This window comes from Cyclopterus lumpus, chromosome 20 (assembly GCF_009769545.1).
Source record: "Cyclopterus lumpus isolate fCycLum1 chromosome 20, fCycLum1.pri, whole genome shotgun sequence".
Classification (NCBI taxonomy): Eukaryota; Metazoa; Chordata; class Actinopteri; order Perciformes; family Cyclopteridae; genus Cyclopterus; species Cyclopterus lumpus.
Genome location: NC_046985.1, coordinates 17,165,352 through 17,186,456, shown reverse-complemented (window position 1 = coordinate 17,186,456; position 21,105 = coordinate 17,165,352). Strand labels below are relative to the sequence as shown.

At 44.1% G+C, this 21,105-nt stretch overlaps 1 protein-coding gene across 7 annotated transcripts in view; it reads left to right on the top strand.

The window, feature by feature from the left end:
• The window catches only part of LOC117749336 (microtubule-associated protein 4), an 84,897-nt gene extending 69,171 nt beyond the window's left edge, over nucleotides 1-15,726 (top strand). For 3 of the 7 annotated variants that reach the window (XM_034559728.1, XM_034559726.1, XM_034559723.1), the window contains 10 exons: nucleotides 1,071-2,038; nucleotides 3,308-3,565; nucleotides 4,573-4,720; nucleotides 4,868-4,930; nucleotides 5,970-6,268; nucleotides 6,939-6,995; nucleotides 10,194-10,275; nucleotides 10,917-11,029; nucleotides 11,303-11,474; nucleotides 11,709-15,726. In XM_034559728.1, coding sequence (XP_034415619.1) covers nucleotides 1,071-2,038; nucleotides 3,308-3,565; nucleotides 4,573-4,720; nucleotides 4,868-4,930; nucleotides 5,970-6,268; nucleotides 6,939-6,995; nucleotides 10,194-10,275; nucleotides 10,917-11,029; nucleotides 11,303-11,474; nucleotides 11,709-11,716 — 2,168 coding nt within the window. In that variant the 3' untranslated portion in view covers nucleotides 11,717-15,726. Of the gene's footprint in view, nucleotides 1-1,070; nucleotides 2,039-3,307; nucleotides 3,566-4,572; nucleotides 4,721-4,867; nucleotides 4,931-5,969; nucleotides 6,269-6,938; nucleotides 6,996-8,983; nucleotides 9,077-10,193; nucleotides 10,276-10,916; nucleotides 11,030-11,302; nucleotides 11,475-11,708 lie in introns of all 7 variants that reach the window. The other 4 variants (XM_034559725.1, XM_034559724.1, XM_034559727.1 and 1 more) reach the window with 4 other exon arrangements.
• The last annotated feature ends 5,379 nt before the right edge of the window (nucleotides 15,727-21,105 follow it).

Here is a 21,105-nt window from a genome sequence, read left to right as displayed (position 1 = left end):
GACACAAACTGGGGACTCAAGTCCTGACTCCTATAACCTTCCTCAACCTGTGTGCAGCTACAGAAATAGACCACGTATGTGTCCTTGTTCATACAATATTTTAAAAACAAAAAGCACAGGCGTCTGTGTGACGTACATTTCTCTGAGTCAGGCATACAATGAATAAGGTTCCACTTTTATCTATTATGTCGTATCCATTTTCAAACATGTGGACATCAGAGGATCCGGCTCCCAAACTGGAACACAGCTGGAGTCAGTAGCTCTGAACATACTGAATTGTTAGATCAGAGCGGCCGACGCACGTGTTTCATTCAGTGAGTCAGCACAAGAAAACTATCTTCTTTTGCCCTGTTTATATTGCACATTAGTTCTGGTTTGCCAGGGCAGTGACGCAATACAGATTCGTAATATTTAGTCTTTTATTCACATCAAAGAAGCTCCTTTACAATCTCCGGGCTTCAAGTATTCGATTGCCTCTACTGAATTCTTCTGTACAATTCATAGGGTTCTGGGAAGACAAAAAGATTGTCCTTTCCTACTGAATGTCAGGACATGTTCCTCTCTGTGTTTTTAGATCACAGATACATGCTATTTATTTTCAGAACAAATTACAGTATAATTTCACTTTGTGGCCACATGACCAGAGTTGGAGAATCATTTTTGGGTAAAACATCCAGCACACAGTACCAGCAGCAATGCATAGAGCATAGACGTAGAACAAATCACTCAATCTATGATGATCACAACATGTGGAGCTGAGCAGAGAAAGCTGCATGTTTAGGAGCACGATGCAGAGACCATGGGGTATATTCACTAGAATTAGAAGTCAGAAGGAGAAAAGCTTTTTGAAGCCGTTATTACTTTTCTTTTTTCTTGGTGAACAAACCTGTATCGCCTCCAAGAGGGCTGAAATATGCACAAGTAGCAGGTGTGATGAATCAAATACAAACTTGTTGTACAGCGATTTGATTGATTCCGCTGACAATGCTCTGCAGCTGGTTTTGTGTGTGAATGTCTGTGAACTGCTGCCGTCTACCTTGATTTCTAATTCAAATCAATTGTCTTTCCAGTAAAATCTGACAAGATGGACAAGGCAGAGAAGAACGAGGAAAAGTCAGAGGACAGCGTGAAGAACATGGACCTGTTCGACCCTCTGTTTGATAGAGCTGAGCAGAAGAGCGTGAAGGTGGAATACGCAATCAGTGAGACTCCAGCCAAGGTGGAGAAAGAGATGGAGAAGGAGAAACAGTCAGAGACACAGAAAGAGGAGAAGGAGGCAGAGACACAGAAAGAGAAGGAGAAGGAGAAGGAGGCAGATACACAGAAAGAGATGGAGAAGGAGAAACAGGCAGAGACACAGAAAGAGAAGGAGAAAGAGATGAAGGATGCAGGAAAAGCAAAAGAGGAGAAAGAGACGGACAAAGTGAAGGTGACAGAGAAAGTGGAGTCAATTGAGCAGAAGGCAGAAAAGGAGGACTGGATAAACAAGGTCGAAGAATCACAGGATAAATTGTTGAAGATGGAGAAAGTAGTAAAAATGGAGACGACAGAGGTAGAGAGCAAAGTGGAGAAAGCCAAGGGTGTGGGAAAAGTGGACAAAAATGAAAAGTCCACCGTGCACGACAAAACAGAGAAGCTTGAGCAAACAGAGATGAAGGATGGCAATGAGCAGCACACGGACAAAGCGGAGAAGACCCCGGAGCAACAGCCGACACCCGTCAAGCTCGATACCGGTTCTGACGAGCTGGAGAAGAAGGCCGTCGTGGAGACAAAGGCAACACCAGACCCCAAGAAAGAGAAGGTCGCCGCAGACCAAAGCAACATGATGGAGAAGCCGGCGGAGATACCAATGCAGAAGGGCAACAAGGAGGAGAAGCAGGACAAAGTGCAGGCCAACAAAAAGATTGTGGAGAAAAAGGATGACAAGAAGGACAAGGCTGCAAGGTCAGACGGAGTAGAGAAGGCCAAAAAAGCAAAACCTGCAACCAATGGAAGCAGTGCCCCCTTGAGTAGGGACCTGGCAGTGGGGAAGACAAAGGTAGGAGTTGTTGTAAGCTATGGGATGTTTCTCCTTACACACTGATAGGATCCATAGTCTATACTAAAACAAACCTGGGTCAAACTATGTAATATTTGACTAAAACCTGCCTGTTATAATGTAAGTCAGTACACAGACTGCCCATTTCTGACCTAACAAATCAAGGTAAGCAGTATTGTGGGACCAGTTTTAATATCAATTTGTTTTAAAGGAACAAACTGAGGTACAGCCTAGTGTGATCTTTAATAAACCATCAATATTTGACACCACATACAACTCTTGCTCCAGGTTATGGATGGATTACTGAACAGGCTTACTGGGCACAAGCCCAAAGGCTCAAAGTGCCCCCCCCCTAGCCACCTACAACATGGAACTACAATAGATACATACTAAGAGACTCTTCACCAAGTTACTAATTACAACAAAGAAACATGAAAGAGTACAAGAAACCAAAACAACCACGACATTACTGCCCAGAGACTCAAAATGACGACAAAAGAGACAACGAAGAGACTCAAATCAACCTTAAAGAGACAAAATGACAACAAAAAGACTCACAACAACCACAAAGACACACAAAATGACTGCAATGAAATTTGTTCGCGGTATAGACAAAATGGTGAACAACGTTATGATTTAAAGGCACAAGTAATTATTGTGCCTTTTTAAAGGCACAAGTAATATGAAAACACAAGTAGATGTCATATTTTGTATTACTGCCTGTTGAAAATGGAGAGAAAAGTCCAAAATGCGTGGTTCCCAGGCAGTCCCCCCAAAGTATAAACATATATAAACAATATTTCCTGCTAAAACGCAGTATGATTGATGTTATACCACATTTCAAGGGCTGTAAATAAAACACAATTCTGAGATATGGCAAGTATTACGAGCCACGGTTGCAATTTGTTGCCTTTTTGAGATGTGGAGTCCAAGAAACAACTACATTTGTGTGAAAGGGGTCTACAGGTGGGCTTTTTGTGATACGAAGATGACTTTACATAACTGAGTGGCAACAATCTATGCAATTCTTAAAATCCAACCAAAGTATTGAACATAACTTATTGTTCTCTCAAATAGCATATGGTTTGAACAAAATCTAAAATGTAAACACAAACCTAATTTGACACAGAATAACTCATATGATTTATATTGTTTAATGCTGCTTGTGCTGCTTAACTTCCCAGCGTTATCATCCATTTTCCTTATTTTTTGCTTTCCCTCCTCATTTTGCCCTCCGTCGCTCCTGTATGTCTCGGCCCTGCGTCGCAGCCGGCTGCTGGGGTGACCAAGCCGAGCGCTTCCGCTAAAACACGTGTGGGTACCACAGCTGCCGGTGGCTCGGTCACAGCTCCGACTAAGCGCCCCACATCCTCCACCACCACCACCACCTCCATCTCAGACAAAAAAACAACCACAGCCAAGGCTTTATCCACAGCCGCTGCTGGTCCAAAGAGGCCCTCAACCTCTTCCACCAGCCGCCCTGCATCCTCCACCACTACTACCACTGCACGTGATGTCAGACCCAAGGTAAGTTTTGACTGTCAGGATTGTCAAAGAATGAAGAAGGCTCAGTTATACAGATCAAGGACTTCATCGAATGGTTTGGATCAAGTATGACCAAACGCTGTTAGATGTCTACCTCTTGATAATTTGGAACTCTCAAACATTCTGTTTCCTGACCTGATCTACAGTATGTCTGAGTACATTTTTAGTTGATTCTTCCCCTTAGTGATGTTATTGAACATTCCATACACTGCTACCATGATCTTAAGTCTTTACATCCTGGTGGACGAGTGGTTAAGGGCTTTGTGGCACATCAACCCCATTCCTCTCTCCCCCGTGTTTCCTGTTTGTACTCACACTTCAAAGTGTCCTCTAAAGGAAAAACAAAGAATCTTTTTTTTTGAAATTAGAGCTCTGTTGCCCAACTTTTATGTAATGTAATACTTTGCCCGATGATAGTACTGTCACAGGATCATAATACTATGACTTTAGGCTACACGGATAGATCTCTAAAACTGGGCATTTTTATCAGTAAGTCCCACTGACTTATTTATGACTCCATGCCACATGCTCAGTTTGTCAGCCTTCTGTCACCCTCGTCCAGTGGCCTCCTTAACTGCAACCCGTGTGAACTCCACGGCCAATAGAAATTAAGAGCCTTTATTTAGCCACTCGGGGTGACTCAGTTCAGTGTGGCCGGGATGGCTATGTGAAGCGGGGCATCATCGCAGGGGTTATTAGGGGGGGGAATATGCCGCTGAATGAAATGTGTAGTCGTCAGGGAGCAACTATATGTTACAGGCATCGGGGGAAAAAGTCTTTGACCTGAGCTGATGACAGAAGCCATACATACAGAAGATGCATTAACATTGCATTGACATTGATGTTGGCGCTAACAGCATTTGATTCGTTGATGGTGGTTTTTCCATCAATTTGCAGCCTTTACCGCTGCTGACGTTGCTTGCCGTCACCCATCAATCTTTCCTTCCTCTCCTCACTGACATCACCAGAAAATGTTTCTTCCTCTCCAGACAACTACGGAAAGGCGCCCCCTTGTGCCAAAGCCCAGCACCACCACCTCAACAGGCTCCACCGCTGCCCCCAAAAATGGAACCGCATCAACGCGCACAACGGCGCCTACTCGCACCGCTATCACCACTGCAGCCAGAAGGCCTCTGGGTAATGGCAGCCACTCTCATACACACACACACACACACACAGATACACTTGTGCACATTTTTTATGCTCTGTATTTTTAGGTCTGTGTTTTTTATCCACACATGTTGCCTTCTGCAACAACTACACCGCTCACCATCTGTGTTTCAGCCCCCAAGATAGACAGCAAAGCGGGAGAGGAGAAGAAGCCTGGCGCTCTGAGGACTTCTACAGGTATCACAGCACTCTCTTAACAGAATAAAACAGAAACAGGTCACGCTCTAAGGAAACTCTCAACTTTCAGCCTGTAGATCATGATGCAAGCACATAGCCAAATGAAAACTATATATATATATATATATATATATATATATATATATATATATATATATATATATATATATATATATATATATATATATTGATGTCCTCCTTCTTCTACACTCTCCTCTCCTGTTATTCTTTTCCTCAGTTTTGCCCTTCCCCCCCTTGCTCTACCCACACAGTTACAGCTTTGCTCTTCCCGTCGACGGATTAGTTGACATTTTGGCAACATGAGGGCTGTCAGCAGGAGTGTGACTCTGCAACACGCACCGTCCGAGCATGACAATGGGCAGACAGAGAGCGAGTGAGCGAGACTTTATTCCTGAAAGGCCATGGGGAGTAAAAAAAAGCCTATGGATTATCCTCCCCTCGCTGTTGACAGGAGTTTGCAGCTCCTGCTGATACGGGGTGTGGATTTTTCTCAATTAAACACGTCTTACCGGGAGCTGGTGATGCACCAAAGGCTCTCGGAGGATTGACAGCAGGACACACGGTTCCACATGCAGCCCTCTGAAAGAAAAAAGCTGACAAATAGAATGTGAATTGACAGATTTTAAGTGCAGGGTGGTTTAGCACGCCGAACTGAGGGATGCTGAAATGTGCTCACCGGCAGGAGATAGATGTGCAAGTGGAAGCACTTCAGTCTTGTTTACTGAGATGCTTACACATACATTTCATCTTTTTTCAAACAAACAAAAGACTGGTAGAAGAAGATGATGCCTCGATGGCTGGTTTTCTTTGTGTCTCTTTCTTATTTGTCAGTGTCGACAGTAAATGACAGCAACGGGATTTTTGTTGTCTGTGTGTTGTTACTTTATACATAGCAGAGAATTATCATTATTAACATTTCATCCCAGTGTCCTTAAGTGAGACCATTCAAATCATGGATAACTAGCTTTGCAATGACAAACAATAACGCTCTGACTCTGTGTCTCTCTCTCTCTCTCAGCAGATTCTACCAAGCCCAAGACCAGCACCACCACCACCCGCAGCACCGCTTCCACCGCCACTGCGTCCCGTACCCGAACCACAGCATCCAAACCGGCCATGCCCTCCTCCTCCACCACTGGCGCGGTACCAGAGAAGAAGCCCACGGTGCCACGCACCCCTCGGCCCACTTCCTCAACCACCACCACCGCCTCAAGGAACATGGCTCGCCCCAGCACAGCACCGATCCCCGATGTCCGCCAAGCCCGCTCCAAGATCGGCTCCACGGACAACATGAAGCACCAGCCTGGTGGAGGGAAGGTAGGTCCGACCGTCTGCAGCTTTCAAACCTCTAGATGGGTGCTTTGCTTTCAGTGGCATGTATCTTCTGACACTGGCTGCCCCGTCAACTAACGGACAATGTAGACTCAATGCCTGTTTAATGACTTTGGCTTCCTGTGGTTCCTCACTTACTCTTGCTTCTAGTGCTCTTATTTTGAAATAATAACCAGAATATAAATGCCAGGTAAAGTACATGATAGTTAGCTTAATGCACAAGGTCGCTAGTAAATTCGCCTCACCAGCTACAGTCAAATACAATCTTCTTTCTCGCTGTCTTTGGTTTTTCCATCTTCCTTTACTCCCCCGTAACATTCTTTGAGCTTTCAATTCAATTCAATTCAGTTTATTTTATATAGCCCAATATCACAAATTACAAATTTTCCTCAGAGGGCTTTACAATCTGTACACATATGACATCCCTGTCCCAGGACCTCACATCAGATCAGGAAAAACTCCCCAAAAATAACCTTTCACAGGGAAAAAAGGGAAGAAACCTTCAGGAGAGCAACAGATGAGGATCCCTCTCCCCAACCATTCTCTTTCCACTTTCCATCCTCCGCCCTCATACCTCACTCTTTGCACCGCCTCCTCTCCCTGTGTGTTGTTATGTGGTGGTGTCGCTGACCCGTGATGGGTCTTGTCTCCCCAGGTGCCATCCACCTCTCAGAGCAGGGCCGCCGCCTCCAAAGAAGCCAGCCTGGGCAAAGTGAGTGCCCCTCCCCCTCCTCCCCCACCATGACCACACATGTCCACCTTCTTTGGCTCTCTCTGTCTCCCTCCCTTTTAGGTTCAGACATATTTTTTGTTATTTTATTTTCACCACCTTCATATTTTGGCAATGACAAGCCACCAACTTCTGAGTAACACAAGCACAGTTCCAAACACAAATAATAGGTTTCCAAGTTTTTAGTGGTACATTAAAGATGGTTCCATTCATCTTCATAAGTCTCTATTCAAATATACATCTTCATATTCCAAAGGTGTTGTTTGTTACCCGGAGATGAATACAGATACAGCTGAAAAGAAGCACTTTACTTATTAACGCATTTACAAATGCAGCGATATCACCACTTATATGTCTTGGATTATACGATTCTTCGTTGATCTGAAAGGAATGGAAAAGAAAAGCATTAAAACGTCTGCATGCTGATAAGGCCGATGTTACACTTTTCAATGTGACTATCCGGTCATGCCAGGAAGCATTAACTGTCAAGTCTGTGCGCTCAGAGAACGGATCTCGCATTGGGCCTCCGATCGGCCAGTACAATCCATACAATATATCAAACATACGTCTCCATCACGTTCCCACCACACGGGAGCTCCTCCCCAGAGGAGAGCAAAGGGGAGAAAACCTGGGGCTGTAGCTCATCTGAGACCTACTGTTAAAACATATTTCTTGATTTTTCTGCTGGAAAAAAACAGGTCTACTGATACTGCAGGGAGGAAGGGTGAGCAGCAAAAAAAAAGACAGGGGGCTTTTATTGTGAAGAATTTTTAGGAGATGAAATGTGTTTATCACCATTTTACAGCCGCTTCCTTTGACCACAAAATATATCTGATCATGGAGGGTCCCACTGAAGTGCCAACACACATGCACACAGACACGCACGCACACACACACGCACACACACCCACACACAGACGGAGCTGAGTTCCCGTCTGGTGCATCGGATCACAAAGGTCGCATTGAAAAGACAAGTGTAGAAAATGAGTGTTCCCGACAGTATTGCTTCCCTTTGACATCTATTTTCTTTTCTTTAAAGGGCACGTGTCCAAAATGTGGCCTCCCACTGTCGCTCAGTGCTAGAGCCAAATCCTGTGTTGTTCTTATCGTAAATGCAGCAAATGTTTCTTCAGCCGGGGCATGCCCTGAAGTAGTAAACAGCCAGCAGTAGTGCCTCACGAGCCTCACACTAATGTACAGGAACGCGCTGCAGTCGGTGCACGACCCGTCACAATTTCTAATGTTGGTGCAAAAGCACGGGGCCGCCGCCACGGTGAGGTTTCACGTCCTCGTGACTCATGGCACGAGGACTGTGTCCGTGTCTCAATGAAGACGATTGCCGCAACTAACTTCCGATACATTTCGATATCGTTCCGATCCGAAGCGATTTTCTATGTCAGGTTTGGCCTTCAACATCTCACAGTCTAATCTGTCTCTAAACTACAGTATCAATGTTGCTTCTGTTGCTGGTCAATCCTTGTTAATAAGGTACTCTGGGGTCCTGTTGATCAAGAGGGACGGATATGTTGTGCATGTGTGTGCTCTTTAAAGTATTGAGTGTGTGGCGTCCAGCAGCTTCTGCTTTCCTTTCTGTCTGACTTGGGTGACATTTGAGTATCTTTCTGTCCATTTGGATTTCTGTCACTGTTGCTATTCAAATGGCAACACCAGCCAGATTTCAGACCGTTTCACAGTTAATATCAAGTGCCCCTAAGACAGTGCACATGTCTGTTGTTTTGGCCCAGGTGAATTTCGCCCCGTCCTCCTGTCCTATCCTTTCTAACCCTGCCTGTGATGGTGACTTCTTCCCCCCTTCTCTTTTCTTTTCCTCTCTTTTTTGGTCACCTCTCCTCCTTCCACTTCCTCTCCGTGCCATCCGCCCTTACCACCCCCCCCCCACACACACACTCCTCCCCCACAACCCCACCCGCTCTCCTCTTCCCTCTTGCTGCTATGCTGTGTCCATATAGGTTCAGATAGTCTCCAAAAAGCTGGACTTCAGCCACGTCGCCTCGCGCTTGGGCTCCAAGGACAATATGAAGCATGTTGCTGGTGGAGGGAATGTAAGTACTGCCTGGCCTACGAACCAGAGCGCACACGCATCGGCCAACTAGTCCAACACATTTGGCTTGATGAGCTGGTGAAAAGGAACAGCAGAGCAAAGAATAAATATTATATTTTCAACTTATTTGTTTTTGCTGTGCCAGTTCTACAGTATGTTGGCTGTAGCTTATGCGGGAGAGTGGCCGTCCCGCAACCACAAGGTAGCCGGTTCGATCCCCGCTCTCCCCATAGTTCATGTTGAAGTGTCCTTGAGCAAGACACTGAACCCCCAGTTGCTTCCCGGGCCCTTCACAGCAGCCCACTGCTCCTTAATAACTAAGGATGGGTCAAATGCAGAGAAGAATTTCCCCACCATAAAGGATACATTATTATTATTATTATTATTATTATTATTGAAAGAGGTCCGCCTTTGAGAAAAGCCAAGGTAGCTGCTACAGTACTTAAGGCCGGCAGCACTTAGTTCTGCTCTTGTTTAGACCCTTGGGATTCGAGGGAATCATTGGACAGCATGCTGGCAAGCCTGATGTGCCAGCCCCCTCCCCCAGAACCCCGCTCCCATGCTTCCTTAAACTCTCCCTGTGTTGTCCCGTCACTAACTTACTAAACAAATAACAAAGTCAAGCGAGCAAACGCCACTGGCCTCCGATAGGCTCCGCCTCTGTTGAGACCGCCTGGTTCTGTGGGGAGAGGATCCCAGACAGAGAGGTACATGTGGGATCGCCGGTTCTTCCTGAAATGATGCCGTCCTGCCCTGAGCTTCTTCTCTTGACTCGTGCTATTTTAAACACCCTCTGTACCTTCCGTTTTTACAGCACATATCTAAGATTATTTGTACTATATTTATTTTTCAATGAGTCGGATGTTGTCGGATTCAACCACGGCTTTGCAATTTGTTTGGGTTCTCAAAGTTCCGCAGCAGCATGATCTCAGGGATGCACTCTGAATTCTTTTATTTCTGCACGGTTGCTACAATAAGGAGGACGACCTGCATTCCACCATTTGATTTGCCCTAATGGTGGTAATACAAGGTGTGACTGAAGCTGAAGAAGAAACCCCTGTATCCCTGCACACTGCTTTCTTCACTCGTGGTAAAAAGGCTTGTGTGACGTTCGACAGGTGCAGATCCTCAACAAGAAGGTGGACTTGAGTAAGGTGACATCCAAGTGCGGCTCCAAGGACAACATCAAGCACAAGCCTGGTGAGCTGGGAAACGTAGTTTTAGTTTTTTATTGAATGCAAAAGCTGCTGGATGGTCTCTCTCTATGGGCACTGAGTTTATGAGGTACACCGAGACAGAATTATTGCAGTGTAATACAACAGTCCTTCATGAAGTATGTTCCAGAGAGATTTTTCGCATATAGTCCATTCTCAGGCTTTCAATCTAGAGCCATGGCTTAAAAATGGTATCGTTTAATTTTTAGTTGTTTTATTTTTCCACGAGATCAAGCATTTTCCTCCTGTGGAGCAAATACATCCATATTTCATTCTTTCCTGGACAAAAAATACAAAATAAAGTATACAGAAAATAACACTTGTTTTTTTACAGTGGCTTTATGTAAACAAACTGGCATTTAAAAATACAACACTCTGATAATAAATAAATATGAGCGTTTGATGATGGACATCAGAGCAACATTTCTTTTAAGTGAGGCACAAGGGTTACACAAGTGCATCAATTAGATATCATTATCACTGGTGTCAAACATTCAAGATAATATTTAAGAACAAAAGATTTGCTAATTGATGAACTGGTTTACTGTAAAGCAGGCTTGTGAATATGTAAGCTTGTGTCCATGCACGCAGTGTGTATGGTAAACAATGACTGCGTGTGCGCTGCAGGCGGAGGCGTCGTGAAGATCGAGTCCCTCAAAGTGAGCTTCAGGGAAAAGGCTCAGTCCAAAGTGGGCTCCGTGGACAACCTGAGCCATTCACCTGGTGGAGGAGAAGCCAAGGTGAGGCCATTACTCTGGCTATTGTTTTTACATTGCTGTTCATTGGAGATGTATTTGTATGAGCCAACCAATCACAATGAAGAGGAATCAGGTTACACCTACTTAAGTCATGATAGTAACAAAGTGTGCCTTGCATCTTATTATATAATAAGATTTAAAATGTGTGTGTGTGTGTGTGTGTGTGTGTGTGTGTGTGTGTGTGTGTGTCATCAGTTCATTAGCAAATGTTTCTCCCAACTGGCTTCTGCAAGAGTTTGATTGTGTGTTTTCTAGGCCGAGGGGGCCCAGGAAACGACAGAAGGGTGTGGCACCTTGGCTCCGGGCCCTGAGCCAGGGCCGCCAGGGAGCCCTGCCACCCAGGAGAACGGGCTGAAGGAGGGTTCTGCCTGCGATGCTGAGGGCCTCCGGGAGCCCCAGGCTCTGGACTCGCGCATCCCAGAGACAAGTACGTTTTAGTGTGTGTGTGTGTGTGTGTGCTGGCCCCATCTGCTGTCGGAATACTCGGGTACAGGCCGATGATAACAAGCGATACCCTGTTGCCGGGAAACAAGCTGAAACGTAGCGTACTGTAGAGTAAAAGTATACTTGCCCCGTGGCTGAGTTGTGTCTGTGCTCATCATGTTGTCTGCCATTCAAAGCATCTGATCACACCGTCGTCTCCTGACTTCTTATCTTGCAGGCATCTAATTCTTCTATCCCTCTGCCCTCCTCATCTCAACCTCCCCACCGCAACATCACCTCCTCCTCCCCTTTTCTCGCCTGTGTTTTTTTTGTTCTCCCTTACCCCCTCCTTTCCCTTTTTTTTTTCTTCCAACCTTTCTGCCGCAGATTGAGTCGTTCAAGCTCAACTTCCGCGAGGATGCTCGCTCTCGCACGGACCACGACCCCGACATCATTACCTGGCCGGCCCCCCAGGACGACAACAACAACAGACCCCGCCCACACAGCTCCTTCCATTCTCTACACCACCACCACTACCCACCGACTCTCCGCAGTGTCTCCCTCAGTGAATCTTTCGGCTCCTGCAGGCCCCGTCAGCTCCCCCTATGCCCCCTCCTTGATGCATCTTCAGGGGGGTGGGGTTCAGGGGGGCGACAGCAGCTCCTTCAAGGGATCTCCTTTCTTTCCCACCATCGAGCCCCAAGAACCCCTTTCATCCTAAATCTGTCGTTGCACATTTTTGAACCGGCCATCTAGTTACGATTTCATGTTATCATGCCGCCAAGCTCTTCATCATGCGCTATAGCAACCCCCTTCCCCTCCACTATGTTTGGCTGAAGTGACTGTATAGCCTAAGCTTAAAGATCTATGTGGAGTAAAATGTTTTTTTCTCACATATACGGCTGCTGTAATCAGTGGGTTCCCCTCGGATCCTCTGGTGGCGCACCCTGACACCCCCACACCATCTCACCTCCTACACACAATAAGCAATGATCCCAGCATGGTAAACCCCCACGGCCTCTATCAAACGCATAGCTTCTCTTTTTCCTCGTGACTCCAGGGGCCGTTTGTTTCCCGATGACCGGTTCGCCTCCGCTTCAGTGACATCACAGTAATTCATCGTGCATCTCATCCGCTTCAACGCCCTCACTATCAATCACCATAAACAAGCTGACAAACAAAAAGCAACGCTAGACAAGAAGTAGGCCGTTTGAACCATTTTAGGCTGTTTAACTCTTTATTCTCTGTGTTTGTGATGGTGTGTTTGAGTGACAAAAATTGTGTAAAAATGAGCTTTGGTGTTCTGTTCGGATCTTATTTCTGTCTCTCTCATTCTCTCGTTTTCTTCTTTCGTTTCTCCTAGTTTCTTAATTTTTAAAGCTAGGTTTTATTTATTTATTGTAAATTTCTTCCCGCGCGAGCAATACAGCAGGCGGTCTTTTATCTCCGACATTACAGTTTTGGAATCATGCACAGTTTTTTTGTAAACCAAGACACACAGCGAAGATATTCACAGGGAGGGAGAAAGTGAGAGGGAAAGTGTTGCTAGAATGGGCAGAGAGCGTTCAAGGCTAAACACGTGTTGCAACCTGGAAGTTTAAAAAAGATGCAACAGGGTAAGTAGCTACAGGAGAGAAGCTTGAGCTGAGCATGTACTCCAGAGGGAGATGAGGAAGCTGTCTGAACGTCTCCTGTGTGGTCTCGTATGTCCCTCCTGACCTGAAAAAACTTCCCTAAGCTCAGACGACGCAGGCTCACGCCTCAAACCGCTCAGACGTAGTGAATATCATAGGTGATTCCTCGAGTTGTGAGTCCCTTTTCGGGCATCTCTATGAGGGTTGTGCTAGCATGTGGTGTGACGGTGTGTGTGTCTCGAACACTTTATTATTGTTGGGAGTATTAGCAGTGCAACACGGTGTGGCTTTATACTCTTCTCTTGTAGCAATGTATTCAACGGTTGCCTCCAAATGCCTTTATAATGCATGGCCCGATGATATCAGCCTTTGTGCATCATAACGCCATGTGTTGTGGTTTGGTACCATATGTATATCTCGGGGGCAATCCTGGACGGTCGATGTGTCGTTACGCAAACTATGAATTTTACCACCGACGCTTGTTGCAACTCATTAATTCTACCGCTTGGAGCTAGCTGCAGATTTGTATACAGTGACTCAAACATACAATGATGACAACAAGTTGTAGTATTGTTATTTTTTTCAAATAGATTCTGCTCCTCGTTAACTTGTCAGCCATCAATGCATCGTTGCATCGCTCAGTTCCAAGTATAGTTTCGTAAAAAAAAGTGCTGGGTATCGTCTGGAATGTATCAGTCTCGCTACTAAACCTTAAAATCTTAAACCTGCATCATTTTTTCGTGGGGGCCTCTTGGAATTAAATGTTTTGTTTTATTAGCCCAATATCACGAAACACAAATTTGCCTCAGAGTGGTTTACACTCTGTGAACGTGACATCTTCTGTCCTTGGACCCTCGTATCAGAAAAAGGAAAGACTCCCCCCAAAAAAGACAAACCTTAACGTGGGAAAGCAGCACAAACAAACTGTTATTAAGGCAAACTTGTTTGCACACATTCATCCAGCATCCACATACACATTATGTTCGATGGCGAACGCCTTTGCAGAAAGGACCTGTTTATTTGTTTAGCTCCGTTGACCGCCCTCTAGACACAACCTGTTCAAATGGTCACTTTGGCAATGATCCCTGAAGAAGCTTTGACGGAACTAAATTGCACCTTATTGCTTTAAAATATCCAAAAGGGCTCACTGGGATGGAGTGATCCCAAGTAGCTTATTGAATGACATTTTGCGCGATGACATGAATAGAGCAATAAACTGAATTACAGTGCCCTCATTACTATTCAATCATGAAACACAGTTGGATTCAGATCCAGTCACGATTTAGTTTCATATTGGAATCCTTTAAAAATGTTCTGAAAGAGAAAAAAATAAAAGCCAGGTTTTGAGACAATAAATAGGCAATAAATTCACGTCTTCTGAACGTGGGGACGATTCACATATGCAGATGTTGGAGTTCCCTTTCTGCCAGTTGAGGCTCGAGTGATGTGAAAAAGTGTAGCTGTCATCAAAAAGTTGAATCGCTTTGTTTGTGCCCTGACTGTCGCATAGCTCCATTCACTCCTCGTGCCTGTCCTCAAACACAGTTTAGCTCCAGAGTTTTTACTCTCCACTTCTTGTGAGATTGCACACGGATGTATATAGATATTTTATTGTCGATGCACTCTTCAAGGTTCTTCAAAAGAACAAAAGACAGTTGGGGGTTTGGTTCTTGGCTCAGAACAGCTTTCATGTCCATGCACCTTTCATGGTTCTGCGGGGAGGAGGCGTTTTTATTACGACTATTATTCTGATTATTAGCATGACAAAATTGAAAAGGCCCACCCTTTTCATCAGAAAGGGGCCACTGAAGTGAAAGAATGTCTTTTGAGATATATTGAACGAAAGACGCAACACTTTTGCATATGTATTTATCGTTGAGCCGTTGTGGTCGTGCTCTCGCGGCCGGACGGACGATACTTCCGATTTCCGAAAACAAACCGTGTCCTCCGCAAGGAGATTTGAACCCCATTCCAACACTGAGAAAGACTTTCAAATCTGGTTGTATTTAAAGCGCTGTAACGGCAGCTCGATCTTAGAAATGTTGAACTGGCGGAAGTAGAGCTTGATCCCTTTCCACTGTTGAAGCCCAGTCTTAAGAGATGAGGATAATGTTCGGACTACCTGGTAAACACAGTGACACATGACACTGCACATCACAGTGGGCAAAGGGAATCTCTTGTTCAAGCAAGACCCTCAAGGGCAGAGGTTGATGCGTTGGCTTGTTCATTTGGAAGTAATGCATATTAACCATGGAGGGGAGTTGCACACACCGAGACCCTAACGCATCCTCGTCTGAGGTTATCTAACCGTAGTAGTGAGGTTTGGCTTGTGGAATAAATGCTCCTCAGTAATCTTCCGCCTGTAGAGCTTCATCTGCCGCCGCTGCACTCATGTAAGAGTCACACTCACTAACAAACACGACCGTACCTGCAGAGCATGCTGACAAACAGGGGATGTGTTGGGTAGACTGACTGTGTCATTGGCAGAACCTCATTGTTCCTTTTTTCCTTCATTGATTTTTATTGTATTTTTGGGTTTGGAAAAAATAGTGTTTATTGTGATTACTTGTTAATTAGTGATGTGATTATTGAACATGAAATAAAAATGGACTACAACTCTAATTTGTGTTTGACCTTTTTCTGTTTCTGACCATTTCTGGGGACCCAAGGGAGTGCTGTGTGGAACTTTGAATAAACAAGCATTGTCATTGGTACACCTTCATTTATAAGGCAGTCCTTGGTCTACTCCCAAACTACCTGTATGTCTTCATCATGCAGAAAAGTGTGGGACAATACTCTGCGTTCTCAGGACTTCCTGATGCTCACTGTCCCAAATGCCAGAATGGAAATGGGACATTCATTTAATTCTCCAACAGGACTTTTTCTTTATTTTTGTCACTGTCAAACTACTTCACACATCACTTTGAACGCCTGGTTTGTTGCCCTGACTTACAAACTTGTTATGGCACCCGGAGCACATTTAAGATCTGGCAATTTAATATTAAAGACCAAAAAAACACTGCTACCCGAACCATGATGTCAAAGGCTTTTGTGTACTCTGCACCCTCATCATGGAATATGTTGCAGAATGATTTAAAACTCAAAGAACTGATACCACTTGCTGCTTTTAAATATAAAATGAAAGAAATAGAGGCAGGTTCTCAAAAATGTCAATGTTTCATTAATTAACTCGGTTATGTCACTGTCTCTTAACTTTTCGATTCTTTTAAATTGACTTGTTCTGTGTTTTCTGTCTGTAACTATGTGTTTCTTATGTTGCTTCCTGTCTTGGCCAGGTCTCCCTCAAAAAATTGATTTTTAATCTCAATGGTTAAATAAAGGTTTAATAATAATAAAATAAAAAACATGCTCCTTTTGGGATTACATTTCTCTATAAACAGATTCTGTATTCATAGGCCTAATGCAATCGGACAAGATTGTGGTATCTGGTTTCCATTTGCGGTCTGAGTAGAGTCACGTTGGAGCAGGTTTGGTTGAATGCAGGTAAACGGTACCTGTGGAGAGCAAAGGGAGGCGGAAAGCATTTGCCGCAATGCAATCTGGGAACCCACCGGCCGCCGACTGCCGCTGATTTAGCTTTTTATTGGTTTCAAATGAAACTCGTTACTTGTTCACGTATTCTCTAAAGTCCAGTCTCACATCTCAAGTTGCTAATGTGATTGTATTCAATGAGCAGCACACAGAAAAGAAAGTGGTGGCTCAGAGATCTGCTGGCTACACCTGAACCAACACAGACAGCCCCCTGGCCCTCAGAGGCTCATCTGTGAATAATATATATGAATCAAGTCCTGCCTAAGAATCAGCTCATAGAAAACATAGAAGACACCTGTGGGAATGTACCATTATGTGTCTGAGCTTTTATTAATTCAATTCAGCTTATTTTGTATAGCCCAAAATCACAAATTACAAGTTTACCTCAGAGGGCTTTACAATCTGTACACATACGACATCCCTGTCCCAGGACCTCACATCGGATCAGGAACTCCCAAAAAACTGAAAAAAACCTTAAAACCGGGAAAAGAGTGAAGAAAATAGTCATGTGTACAGATGAACAGCATTTTGTAGGAGGCTGCTTGACTTTGCTTGCGGGCCTCGGCATGCGTGGAAAGGTCTTCATAACTTTCAGGGGGCTTGGTGGACTTGGTGTGTCTCCCTTCTGATTCTTGAGCACACGCCCATATTTGGACCTAGTCTGATTTAACGTCTGATCGTTTAGCTGCACTTTCTCTGAGATGGGGGGTAAATGGACATGCTTTGAATCGTGTTCAGCCCTCTTCTTGACTGCATCAGCAGATTGCTGCATGTCCAGTGAGCTTTTTGTAGCATTAGTGCAGTCCAAAGTTCGGGGGGCATTTGGTGAACTTGGTGTTGATGTTCTTTCAGACTCCTGGTGGACCTTTGTTGAAACTTGCTCTCTGGACCATTGTCATTCAATTCAAATCAATTCTGTTTATTTTTATAGCCCAGAATCACAAATTACATATTATCCTCAGAGGGCTTTACAATCTGTACACATATGACATCTCTGGCCTTTGACCTCACATCAGATCAGGAAAAACTCCCCAAAAGAACAGAAAAAGATCTTTCAGGGGAAGAAAGTGAAGAAACCTTCAGGAGAGCAACAGAGGAGGATCCCTCTCCCCGGATGGACAGAAGCAATAGATGTCATGTGTACAGAATGAACAGCATTACAAAGATACATAAACACATTACATGAATATGACAGAAATTACACAAATGACAATTTCCCTATTTTAGGCCATCATTTCAATGCTCGGACAATATCATAGGAAGCAATATGGTCAATTAATATACTCCTCAACAATGCACTGTTACAGATAACATATATCAACAATGCACTGTTACAGATCAAATATATCTACATAAATAGGGCCCTCACAAAGTGTATTAAAAATGGCAGCCACTGAGAGAAATTACATCCTGTTATGCTGGTCACATGGTCACAATTTCTTTGTTCTGGATAACTGTATGGAGAAATCATTATCATCAATGAACATGAAATGTACCCCCACTTATAGATTGTTGCCAGAATGATATGATATGTGCTTGAAATGAATCCAAGAAAGATTACAACATGCATTTGCACTTTTTGTCCTGGTTTATTTGTCGGCATCGCTAGAAGCCTGTGTAAGGGCAGCTGTTGGTGATGACGTAACCGATGCTTTTACTTTGTAACTAATTGGGGCAGAGGCCACTGGAGGGGCGTAATGTGCAGCATCTGCAGCAGCCAGCAGGGGTCAGCAGAGACTCGTCCATATGATGTGTGCAGCCAGGACCCATGAAAAAAACCACAATCTCTGAGCAATAACAGGTGTTTCTGTATCATTTAGATCTAAAAGCCATTATGCACGATGAGAAACACATGTCCCAAAACATGTCTGCTTTCAGACGAGGGAAAAGAAAACATCCAAAACCCAAATTTAGATTCTTCTATTTTTCCTAAATTCACCACAAGCTATCATTAAATAATGTCTTTAGCATATTTAAACATAACATTGCAGACAACTTGTAATGCAAAGAAAGCAGTTTTATTATTCAATTCAATTCAATTCAGTTTATTTTGTATAGCCCAATATCACAAATTACAAATTTGCCTCAGAGGGTTTTACAATCTGTACACATACGACATCCCTGACCTTTGACCTCACATCGGATCAGGAAAAACTCCCCAAAAATAACCTTTGACAGGGAAAAAAGGGAAGAAACCTTCAGGAGAGCAACAGAGGAGGATCCCTCTCCCCGGATGGACAGAAGCAATATATGTCACGTGTACAGAATGAACAGCATTTACAAAGTTACATAAACACATTACATGAATATGACAATGTATGAATGGAACTCCAATCCATGAAACAGAAGAAGGAGGTAGAGAGGAGGGGCATCAGCAGGGCCAACGCGGGAGGCCGGTTCACCAGGCATCAGACACCTCCAGGTCCAATGGACCCTATGAGACGTGAAGTCACAACGACTCCGGGGAGGAAGCAGAGTTAATAAGGTGCAATGGAGAGATGTAAATTCATCCATAAGGAGAGAGAGAAGATGAGATAGGTGCTCAGTGTATCCTAAAACATCCCCCAGCAGCCTATAAGCCTATAGCAGCATTATAAGTAATTAACTGGGCAAGTTTCATGGGTACATCAAGTGGTTTACCATAGGTAGTGTTTTCAAAATGAATGTAATTTTACAAAACAAAAAACTAATCTTTAAAAGTAGTTTTTTTTCTGAGATTCTGAGCCAGAAATCTCAATTTCAGCAGCTCTTACATCCAACAAACAGTTCATTCCATTTTCATTCCCGTCTATATTCTGAAGGTTTCTACAGAGGGGTATGTACATGATTGCTTACAGTATTTTCTGATACAAAGAGAAATCCAGAATTCCTTTCTGTAAAAACCTTTGACTCTAACATGTTAACTCAAAAAGTTTGAACATGGCTTCATCCAATGTTCAGATTTTTGTTCTGGAAATGTATGCAAATTAACACAAGTTATGAACAGCATTACAGATTTACATAAACACATTACATGAATATGACAATGTATGAATGGACCTCCAATCCATGAAACAGAAGAAAGTAGAGAGGAGGGGGGGGGGGGGGGGGGGGGGGGGATCAACAGGGCCAACGTGGGAGGCCGGCTCACCAGGCATCAGACACCGCCAGGTCCAATGGACCCTATGAGATGTAAAGTCACAAAGACTCCGGGGAGGAAGCAGAGTTAGTAAGGTGCAATGGAGAGATGTAAATTCATCGATAAGTAGAGAGAGAAGAGGAGATAGGTGCTCAGTGTATCCTAAAACATCCCCCAGCAGCCTATAAGCCTATAGCAGCATATCAAGGGGCTGGACCAGGGCAAACCTGATTCAGCCCTAACTATAAGCACTATTAAAGAGGAAAGTCTTAAGTCTACTCTTAAATGAGGTGACTGTGTCTGCCTCCTGGACTGAAAGTGGAAGCTGGTTCCATAAAAGAGGAGCTTGATAACTGAAGGCTCTGGCTCCCATCCTAATTTTTTGGACTCTAGGAACCACAAGTAGTCCCGCATTTAGTGAGCGCAGCTCTCTAGTGGGGCAATATGGTACTACAAGCTCCTTAGGATATGATGGTGCATCACCAATCAAGGCTTTGTAGGTGAGGAAGGAAGCATATATAAGGTAAATAAAATTAGTCCAAGCACAGAACCTTGTGGAACTCCGTGATTAACATTGGTGGTCATTGAGGCTTCATCGTTTACAAATACAAATTGAGATTGATCTGATAAATAGGATTTAAACCAACTTAGTGTGGTACCTGAAATGCCAATCGACTGATCCAATCTCTGTAATAGATCAATGGTGTCGAACGCAGCACTAAGGTCTAACAAAACAAGTACAGAGATGAGTCCTATATTAAAGGCAACACATCTTTAAGCAGCCTTGTTGGGATGGGGTCTAAGAGACAGGTAGACGGTTTAGAAGTAGAAACCGTTGAGGACAATTGGTCAAGGTTAATAGGAGAAAAGCTATCCAAATATACTGATGAGTATTACTCTCTGGCATTACGGAGAGCCTTTTTATATGTTTTAAGACTATCTCTCCAAACTAAGCGTGATTCTTCCAGATTGGTGGAACGCCATATACTTTCGAGCTTTCGTGAAGTTTGCTTTAGGTCGCGGGTCTGAGGGTTATACCAGGGAGCAAACCTCCTTTGCCTCACTGTCTTTTTCTTCAGGGGGCAATCAAGTCTAGTGGCATTCTCAGTGAGCCTGTAGCACTATCGACAAGATGATCAATCTGGGACAAACTAAAGTTAGCACAGGAGTCCTCCGTCACATTGAGATGTGGTATTGAATCAAATGCAGAAGGAATCGCTTCTTTAAATTTAGCTACAGCACTGTCAGTTAGACATCTGGTGTAGAAACTTTTGACTAACGGTGTACACTCCGAGAGTATGAACTCAAAAGTTATGAGGTAATGGTGTGAC